This window comes from Aphis gossypii, chromosome X (assembly GCF_020184175.1).
Source record: "Aphis gossypii isolate Hap1 chromosome X, ASM2018417v2, whole genome shotgun sequence".
NCBI classification, from domain to species: Eukaryota; Metazoa; Arthropoda; class Insecta; order Hemiptera; family Aphididae; genus Aphis; species Aphis gossypii.
The window spans coordinates 32,306,761-32,317,925 of NC_065533.1; the positions used below are offsets into that span (position 1 = coordinate 32,306,761).

The 11,165-nt window shown below is 25.3% G+C and overlaps 3 protein-coding genes across 4 annotated transcripts in view; 1 reads left to right on the forward strand and 2 right to left on the reverse strand.

Moving 5' to 3' along the window:
- LOC126551690 (pumilio homolog 3-like) overlaps window positions 1-11,165 on the reverse strand; it is a 149,794-nt gene that overhangs the window by 78,914 nt on the left and 59,715 nt on the right. The window contains exon 1 of one of the 2 annotated variants that reach the window (XM_050205689.1): window positions 3,846-3,968. The exons of the other annotated variant lie outside the window; for it this stretch is intronic. The gene's annotated coding sequence lies outside the window, so the exon portion shown is untranslated. Of the gene's footprint in view, window positions 1-3,845; window positions 3,969-11,165 lie in introns of those variants that run through there. 2 annotated transcript variants of the gene reach the window in all.
- Window positions 142-6,826, reverse strand: LOC114125501 (heat shock factor-binding protein 1). Its single transcript, XM_027989177.2, has 3 exons — window positions 6,356-6,826; window positions 4,158-4,224; window positions 142-4,054 (listed from the first exon to the last, which is right to left on the reverse strand). The coding sequence occupies exons 1-3, from the start codon at window positions 6,461-6,463 to the stop codon at window positions 3,966-3,968; spliced, it is 264 nt and encodes an 87-aa protein (XP_027844978.1). The 5' UTR covers window positions 6,464-6,826; the 3' UTR covers window positions 142-3,965.
- LOC114125500 (PCNA-associated factor-like) overlaps window positions 8,544-11,165 on the forward strand; it is a 6,958-nt gene continuing 4,336 nt past the window's right edge. The window contains exon 1 of the mRNA XM_027989176.2: window positions 8,544-8,814. Coding sequence (XP_027844977.1) covers window positions 8,781-8,814 — 34 coding nt within the window. The 5' untranslated portion in view covers window positions 8,544-8,780. The remainder of the gene's footprint in view (window positions 8,815-11,165) is intronic.

Here is an 11,165-nt window from a genome sequence, read left to right on the forward strand (position 1 = left end):
GGTAAGCAAGGTAATAAAATCATAAAGGAAAATCGAATTTAAAGGATTAATTATGGACATTCATCAAATGTTTTTGAATAATTAATTTTTATTTAAAAAAAAAAAAAAAAAAACAAAGGTATTCAATATTACAGTTTAAAATGATTACTATAATAACATTTATTTCTCTTATTAATCATATGCCATATTAAATTACTAAAAAACTTATGATTTTGTGCCTTAGTATATAAATAGTGAAATTCAAGTGATCTATAAATTTGATAAAAAAAACTTAGCAGTATTGCAGTAGATAAGAGCTAAAAACAAATAAATAAATTTAGCCATAAATCTATGGCATTTAACTTACTATTAATTGTATTAATAATCCATTAAAAGGACGTTACACTCGCATGTGTTGTCTTTGTCTTACTAATGTACATTATAGCAAATCTGTGTTTAGCAGAACATATTTTGTGATGTTAGGTACTTAGGTTTAATATTATAGTAAATTAACATATTATCAAATTTAAAGGTAACAATATTATCAAGAAAATATCATATGCTTTTATCGATATTATCACTTTAAAGGGAGTTATGAACATTTTAAAGTTGTAATCTTTTACATAGCTATAGCACTTAAAGGGCCGTTCTTACAATGCATGGATAAGTGTCGGTTAAGACTAACCGGTAGAATTCTATCAGTTAACACATGAGAAACTCTTCTATAAAAACTACAAATATATTTAAAAACAGGAAATGTGTTTAAACAATATACTATGTAATACATTTATATGTAAGTATAATATACAGATGGTATTATGCTTAATAGAATAAATAAATAGAAGCTACTTGTAAAAGTAAAATCCAATATACTCAATCGTTATATTTTATCTAATAATATACCTTGTGTAAATAAAAAAATTTAACAATAAAAAGAAACTTTTCTTTTTTACGTGCATTTACTGATGATACTTAATAATTTAGTAATAAATTAAGATTAGTTAATTTTATTTTAACATTTCTTAATTTTTTTCATTATTAATCATATTTATGTATAAATTGGTTGGGGTTTAAAATTGAAATATTCTGTTATATATATACTAATTATTACTACAAAGTATATATGTATGGGTTTTTATTTAATATACCTAATGGTAAATAAAATAGTGATAAATAGGCAATTGTAAATTTCATCGATTTAAAAACTTTAAAACATGTAAATTTAACCATTACGAATTTTCGACCTAAAAACTACATGAACTCCATCAAATCAATAGATTACAACTATTTTTATTATAGCCACACATAACTGTCAACTTCGCAAAAGCTCAATTAGATAGCCAATTATTCACTTACATTAAATTAAACAACTATAATAAATCTAATAATCTCAGAAATTCTCAATCAAAAACCCGCCAAAAATATTAAAATACTATCATTTTGTCATACAAGGAAAAAAATATTACCATTACTTATACAAATTAGTATAGGTGCATCTAATCTTTATAAATTCAAATTTTATATTTTATTTAATTAATTTTTTTTTTCTTTTAACTAGCTAATCATTATTGATAATTAATAATTTTATTTATATTTTTTATTACTTAATATTTAATTTTTTTTCAACTAACTATTAACTATCATTATAAATTATTATCAGGGCTCAGATTTTTTAGCACTAAAAATGACTAAAATATGCGCTATAATATGCCCTAAAAACACAATAAATAGCAAAAATGAAAATTTATTTTGTTCACAAATTAAAATACTTATATTTATAAATTAATGCATTTTTTTTTTATATAAAAAAAATTGTAAATAATAAAAAATAAATGATAAAAAATTGATAGGTACTACAAACTTTTTTTGTTAAAAATATTAGGTAATACTACTTGAATTTGTTGATTCATTAAACTATAAAATATACACGCTTTTTGAGTATGGCAACTATTCAAAATTGTCATATTGTTACATTTCAGTTTCATACCATATAGTATAAATAAGTCTTATGATAATACGAAATAAAAGTTATATTAATATAGCAAATTAGCCGAAAATGACACCATAATTTACAAAATAGTAATAAAAGCTAAAAATCCTTTAAATATGCAAAAAATAGTAAAATAAAATGTCATATTTGAAGTCTCTGGTGCGCAAAACAAATGTATAGCTTACTTTTCTATTTTTACCTACATCCAATAAAAATGAGCAAATGCTATAAAATTCGAGCCCTGATTATTATATTATATCATTTAAAATTTGTGTAAAAAGATATATGTATCAAATTATAATATGATACATAAATAAATGATGTAAGGACCTGTTATCTTCATAATGTTAATTTTATTTTAGGTAAACAAAAAACCGTAGACTTAATATATAATTTTTAAGTAATAAAAAGTTACTGGTGAAATTATGAAAAAAAAGTCACAATTGGTGGAATTTATATGCACTAGTAATCAATTGTAACAAAAACATATAATATAGGTATATAAATAGAATGACAAAGCTTATTATTTAATTAAATGTACCTAATGTTTATTATTAAATCAATTTTATTAGGTAATAGGTTTTGCATTATAAGCTATGTTAATAACATTAAACTTCAATTTTGTCATATTATATTCAACCATACTATTTGTACTTTGTATACATACAAAATAGCAATTATACTTTTTTCACAAAACTTATTTTATAAAAGCCTTCATGACATTGTGTTTTTACAAATAAATTAAATGCAAATGTACTATTTTTTACAAATAGTTTATTCAAATAATGGCTGTTAAATCAAACAGTTTTGTTTATACTGATAATAGAAATATAAGTAAATATTATTTATCTAAAAAAAAAATATAAATTGCAAATCTACTTTTTCTGGTAATTAATTAATTTATACTAGAATATGTATTGGAATTAACTACATGATATCTTGTAAGTACAGTTATTAACAACTTCTACTGTACTTTTTTAGTAGAGGTTTATTATCTGATTAATAAAATTGTATATATTACTTTTAAAAATATTTAAATCATTTATCATCTCAGTAATTGTACAACATTGAAATGAAATTATCATTATTATCAATTATTGTATTTTGAAAATTTTAAGAAAATTAAACACCGACTGTTATTTAAAAATGTCTGTTTTTTTGTTTATTGTATGAATAAAAATTCTTTAAAATTAAAAATTTAAGTGTTTATTGATTTATGGTCACATTACAAGTTTCAATAGTATAATGGACAAAAAATACAAGTGTTTTGATAAAAAGCAAAAATTATAACTTATTGAACAGGTTATATAGGTTGGTGATGTGTAAATGTTTCACTGTTTCTTTTGATTATGCTATAATATGTATAATAAACTTTGAATGAAAAAAAAATATAATCCTAGATTTTAATAAATTATTAATTCATATAATAGGTAAATTATATTTAATATAGTAGTATAAACTAAAACTAATATTTACTGATCGTTCAAATTTCTTAAAAATATAACTTGCAAGTTTGAGCTATTTTTAACTTTAATAAGTTTAATATTGGTCAATTTGTTGAATAAATATGACAAAATACATGAAAAAAACGTCCTACGCCAATCAGTTGTTTCTGGTAACCAAAGAAGGCTTCCTTGGTGAGGTAGTGTGTTGGTACTGGAATTGGGGATAAATGCAGTTTCAACATATTTTTTCTGTTGGACTGATCATTCAGGCACTGAATAAAGTATAGGTACAACATTGGTATGGATCTATCATTAATTAAGTTAATTAATATCTCAAAAAACTGCTAATGGTAGTTTATAAAAAAAAAAAAAAATATACATAAATTATAATAAATAGAAATATTAATAGACATTGATACACTTAAATTTACCTTGTTTTAATTTTAATCATATTTCAAATAATAATGTAGGTCCTAAGTTTATATATAAATATAATCTTTGTAACATGAAGTGACCTATTCATTTCTTGTAATACGATAGTATTCTAAATATCATTTGTCTGGAGTTTCAAGACCAGCGTGGATCATTAAATCCGATATATTCTTTTCTAAGTCATCGATACGCGTACCCATATCATCTAGTATTTATTATTAAAGAAATATTAACATACATTTTTTATCAAGGTTAACCTTTAAAATCAAACAATATAATTTTTTTATAGAGTTGTAGTTAAAAAAGGATATTTCTCAATAATATTTGATCAGACATAGTTTGGAATTTGTCTTTCATATCTTGTAGGACCATTTGAATCTGAAATAAAATTTAAATTAATATACAGCCAAGTATAAGTATAACATACATAGTAAACATGATATAAAATAAACATTTATTAAATGAATATGTATACACAAAAGAAAAAAGAAAATAATAAATAATGAAGTATGTTATCATGTTTTAAAATGTTCAACATATTAAATTACTTATTGTATTAAAAAAAATTAAGCAGGTTTAGTCTACATGATGATAAAAAATGTTGAGAAAAATTTTTACTAGTTATAAATGGGTAGTCTTGTCATATGCAGTATACCATACACTTGTTGTCTACCACGCATGTTTCTACACATCATATGTGATCTATCGCATACCTCTCATCTGCCATATATCTATATATATATAGGTATATATATAGTCATTTCTAATGATTTGATGGTGATTAGATTTTATCTTAACTATGAAACTTCTATAATAATACTATAATACTATAATACTATAATATAACCTAGATCTGAAGTATGAGATAATCAGTTACAGTTTAGTTTGTGCTGTAATACGTGTTACATTTTTCTACAGTCAACTAAAGGGTACACATATAATACCATCAACTATTCCCAATTTTTTATCAATCCCACCAGTTATGTGTAGAAATTTATGAGGTGGTTTAAAATTTTGAATTGGTAGTTAAAAAAAATGCATGGTAAGTACATCACAATTATTACTACTCTAATATTTGGTGGAACAATGGTGGTGTCTAAAAAACAATAATAACAACACATTTAAATGTTTTTTAAAAGATGTTAAATTATACCTATAATTTAAATAATAACAATAATAGTCACTTTTAATTTTCAATACATATTACAAAGCATTAATGAATTATTTATTTTTTCACGTACAGGATTAGATTATAACATGTATTATTGAATTATTACTATAATTGTGTATTAATAAATATATTATAATTTTACATTTGTATTCATTTATGAATTTTTTACCTATGTGGTAGATGACAAGTGTGAGATAGACGGCACTATATTATATGTAGTAATGGGTGGCAGACCGCATACGGCAAGAATACCTAAAAATGTTTGTAATGAAATTCATTACTAATACCTAATGCAAAATAATACAAAAAAAAAAAATGAATGGTCATGTACAATTTTAAGTTATATTATTTGTTTTTTATTTAGGATTTAATGTTACAATTATAATACTAAACTATTTAATCTATTTATAATGAAAAATAAAACATACATATCTAGGTAATATCAATTAATAATAATTTAAAAAAATATAAAATCATCAGAATTAACTATCGGAAATTATAGTAGTTATAGATTATTAAATCATTATTAAAAGTAATTAATATGAGTATGAAATAGGTACAGTTTTCAGTAAACAATTGAACAAATGGCTAATCAAGTATATTAAAAATGAGGTCTTTTATACATTTTTAATAATAAAGAATTTAGTTTTAGTTCAAAAGTTTTGCAGTTTGAAAAAAAAATAATTGTACCTAATGTTGCTGTTTTCAAATTATGGTGGTCATAATATACATTATAAGTACCTATACAATAAGTACTTATGCTTTTTTATGAACAAAAGTAACAAATGAAAATTGTAAGCAGTGAATCTAAAACTATTGATAGATACCTAAAACATAATAATTGCTGTAATATGTTAATATTGGAGAATAGCAGAACAGAATCATAAATTATTAATCTATAAAATTATTTTCACGATTATTGTGAAACATGTTTACAAAATGTACTAATATAAAATTAATACATCATTTGTAGAATTTTGTTATCGCTAGGTTTTGTTCTAATGATTAGCTCTCTTTATTTTAATATACATCATTTCACTGTGAGAAAACTAAACTCATTATGATGATTAGGTACAGCAATAGATATTACAAGTGAATGTGTTAGATGTTAGATCAATACAAATTTACATTAATCATGAATCTAGTACTCTAGTATAACAGTCTATATTAAGCATTGGGACTTTAAGTGTCTGAACAGAAATACTTGACAAGAATAAATATCAAAAAAATATGCTAGGACACGGGGTGATATTATGAAGTGAATGAGTAATAGCTTAATAATGTTATCGAAAAGGCATTGCTTACTGTTAGAATAAATAGTTATTATACAACACTCACTTGTTTGTTCATTTCGTCAAACGCACGTTTGTCAATGTTCTTGGCGTCATCGTCTCTGCTGTCTCCGTCTTCTGGCTCGCTCAAGTCCTTTGGGTTGTAATCGCACATTGTGTCGGCGTTTATCGGTTGATTTAAAAAGTCTGTTCTACACAGGGGCGTGCGATGATCGCTTCACTTTCACGAGCCACACTAGCGTCGTCGAACGGTGTTCGTGACACGAGGTAAACGGTCGACAAAATCGAACCGATCAACGAGCGACGAGAAATAAAAAAATAAATATCAACCGAACAGGTGAACGACAATTATTAGTCAGTACAATATATTAATTATTGTGTTATCCAAGACAAAAACGTCAAGAGTCTAGACGTTATTTATCATGATAGCGTTTCTGATAGAATTATGAGGAAACGGTGTGTATCGTACCGCAAAACGTAACATTTAATATCGCGAACTACCGAACGACACTACGACAGCACAAAGCGTAATAGGCGTGGAGATAGCCATCATGTTATCACATATTAATGTGACCAATGGCGTTGCGCGCGCTTGAAAAATTGACGTTGCGCGGTTTTTCAAACGGATAGAATGCGAATGTTTGTGACACGGTTGTCGCGAATAATAATTTATTATTATCCATTGCGCTTTTACATTTATTATTATTATTATTTTTTTAATCAACATAAACATAATTTACGCGCCCGATACAAAAATGTGTCTGTTTTGCAATCTATTTCAACAGGTTCTTATACGATGTATAATACCTATTATACATTATACATAGATATATTATGATATATGCGTGTGTGTGAACAACGTATTGAATGCATTACGATTATTGCGGAAGTTACTAGCTGGTACCTACCTGTCTGTGTTAACTGTGAACCATTAATAATTAGAAACTGGCACGTCGCGTCATTAATCACGATATTATAATATATTAATATAATATAATATTTAATATTATAATGTGTAGGTATATATCTAAATACAGTTACGAGTGGTTAGTAGTTATACGCACAAAGGTTGATGAAAACAGTTATTAACTCGAGTCAGCTAGGTTAACCTATGGTCTATAATAAAGTTGTGTTAACGTTAAGAACTAACAAATGGGTTGTGTTATTAAGACGACTAGAAAATTAAATATCTGTAGATAAAAACCTAGTTTTAATGGTTATAATAACTGCCTATAGTGAATAATTATAGTCCTTAAGAGCTCACTATGGACACCATTTCCATTTAAAGATTGGTTAGGTATATTATTTTATTGTGTGTAGTTTCAATGCAACTAGGGTAGTCGACCGATAATCAATAAAAAAATAATAATATGTTATCACGCCGATTTTGTTTGCAGACATACCGCGGCAGGTGTTTATATCGTTTGAAAATTAGGTTACGCATTCAAATGTCTTTAAAAAAGTAACGTTTGAATAAATAATAATATTAACTAACCTTGCAAGTCGTAAACGTCGGTTAGTATTTTGCAGGTCACGCGAAGCTGTAGTTGTTCTACAAGCCATAATGTATCGTAATTAAGCGTTAAAATCAATAAGTAATATGTTTGATACTTATAATAGGTACCTAGGTACCTACTACCAAGTAGGTATACAGTATACGAAATATGTTGTATTATACTGGTAGGACTGGTAGGTAATATGCGACAATTTATAACATTTTTTTTATAGGTTTTAAGAAAATGACAAAATGTATTCGCCTAAATATTTTTAAAATTATCTTATTATTTCGTTGAATGTAAAACTCAGCGAGGCCTTAAAAATCAGCCCCGGCTGTACGCATACTACACGATATTTAATATTAATAGTAAGTAATATACTATAATATAAAATTAATAATAATATGATACCAATTAATAAAAAGTCGTATTTCAAATTACAACAGATCACAGCAGAATAGATTCTATTCTGTGCTCGTGCTTCAACAATGAACCTTGGACTGGACGTTTCATATTGTGTTATATACTTATATTATATTATTATACACATATAAAAATTATGCGATATCAAATTATTATATATCTATAGCCATATCGACCGTGTACTTGTGTAGTAGGTGCTTACACGGTTAATCTTTATGGTCTATATACTCACGTCTGATAATGTCGTTATTAGATTAACATCGTTAGCAGCTTAAAACTAAATTTATCCCAGTTAAAACCGACGCTGTCGTCACGGGAAAAACGGGTGGGTATAACAAATGTGTAATTTAATGTCGTACCGTCAGTTTCACGTTCAACACCACCTTAGTAGTTCTTATTATTTACTCGTTAGGTACTCGAGTGACGCTTGGCGGTTTTTCGATAATTTTAATAAACAGTATTAGGACATTGCTATATTATACGCTTATATTCGATATTTTAGTATTATTATACTGGTGATTTTTGTTTTTTCTTTACCTCTCAAGTCTCAACATGGTCAGAACCAAGCAATCGATGAGCTATAAGGGTAAGTAACATTATATAAATATCAGATATTATTTAATAATAAAGGCTCGTTCAAAATGTACGTTTTATACGTACATCGTATATACGTAGGTATTGCGTAACACTCGTAACATAATAATAATATAATAACTGTAAATTTATATTATATTATTATAATATAATATTGTAATATAGTGCATTAGTGCGTATACTTACTCTGAAAGGTAATAAAGCGTGCTGATATTTTTTATTATTTTACTTAGTAATGAGTAATGACTTTTCGCTAGAATATGGTAAAATGCGTAGTACTAGACAAGTACAGTGTCTATAATATAGAACAATTTAACTTAAAAGTAGTGATTAATGATCAGGAGTAACTTGTAACCGTTTTGAGATGGCATCGAATGATATTCTACCTACTTGTCTATTATAATAAATAAATCAAAATTAAAATATTTTTATGTTTCATTATTTTTTTCGTTAACCATAGGCAGTGTAGAACAAAATGTGTGTTCAGATTTTAAAATTTTACATTAGGTAGAGTTATCCTATAATTAATACATTGTCTAGGAATTTAAAAGTAATTTTTATAATCGTTAGGTTAAGGGGGAAATAATAAATGTAATTGTTTAACAATACAATAAACATGAAAAAATTAATTTTGTTAATTAGTTGAGCGTAAGTTTAAAACTAATTTAAAAACTATTCAGAATTCCCAATAGTCCATATTAAATTTTCTATTTTAGTAAGTTATACTTATATATCAGTTATTATATCGATATCCTATGGAAACGTTTAGGCGTTTATATGATTTTTATTATTGTTCACCGCAATTGCTTTTTAATTGACCATAATATTTCGATAATACCTATCCAATATACTTACTATCCGATAACGAGTAACACGACGATTCCCAGCAATTCAATTACATGATCTTAAAATATCCAAAATACTGCAGTCGGATTTCTCGCCGTTCTTTTTAAGATTTTAAATATATTATGTAGGTATATTAATCATCAATATAAATACTTCATTATTATTAAAATATATTATGATAATTAAACTCGTAAAATACATATTTACATAAATTAGACATATGGCCATTTAAGATTTTTAAGAAATTGCTCTTTAGTAGGTATAAATCAATTTATTCTCTCGAGTTATGATATGAAAAAAAAAACTGAAAAGTCGTTTTATTGTTTTATATTAAATAGTAAGTTTTGAGTGTACCTATTTCGTCATTTAGTAGATCAACTAGTTAGTAGGCCATTGTAATGAATGTGTTAAATTTGAATCACTCCATTAATCATCGAATCATTAAGTCAGGAAAATGATTCTGAGCCGAGATTACATACACTATACTCATAAGTAGGTAGGTACATAACTCATACGTGTTAATCTATAATTTTATTGTTTTTCTATTCTAATTGTTTAATATTTCTACAAGTTATTTTTAGATCATAAATCATAGCCTATAATCAGTTTTCAGTGTTTTCATTTAGTTATAAATTTCCATTTTAAATATCGAAAATATTTATACAAATTCCAAACCATCGAATAATAATGTTAATTAAATAATTTTAGCTATTTTGATCATATTATTTAATCAAATTATAAATAAGCAGATGTCTACTATGAATTTATTATTTGTAAGCTCTTAAAATATTAAAAATTTTATTAAGTAAAATCGAAAAACAAAATGAGCGTAAAAGTTAATATGAAATTTGTATCTAAAAATATAACTAAAGGAATTCATAATAATACTACAATAATAGTATAATATCCTGTTCAAATACACAATAATATCTAGGTACATTAAGCATTAATTAATAAACTGTACACAAAGATTTTATAAAATTACCAATTTTCTACTTGGTCCATCGTAACATAATAATATAAATACGTAATGCGCTTGGAAAAATCGAATACATCATTTTAAAATATGCTTCCGATATAAAATTATTAACTATAAAAATGGGGTGCATTCGAATGGAAAATCATTTTTCTGCATCATGTTTTTCAGACCTCGTTTATACATGGATTCGACTATTATTTTTTTCTTAAATACGGTACAGTTACAACAAATATGTTTGTGATTTTGAAAGTCAATTTGATGCTTTATTTGCAGTATGGCGTCTGGTTAAAACCGAAAATAAAACGTAAGCATTGAATGTGTTTTTCGCAGATATAACAAAAAAAAAAAATATATATATATATGTATTAATATAGCGAGAAAATAATACCCAAGCTGTTACCTATAAAATGTTAAGTCGTAAACTATTGATTCCAATTTCAACATTGTGCCACAATACCTTACGACTTTTAATTGTTTACATTTTCAAGCTTCCTGACCTAGTCTAATAGTTATTTTTA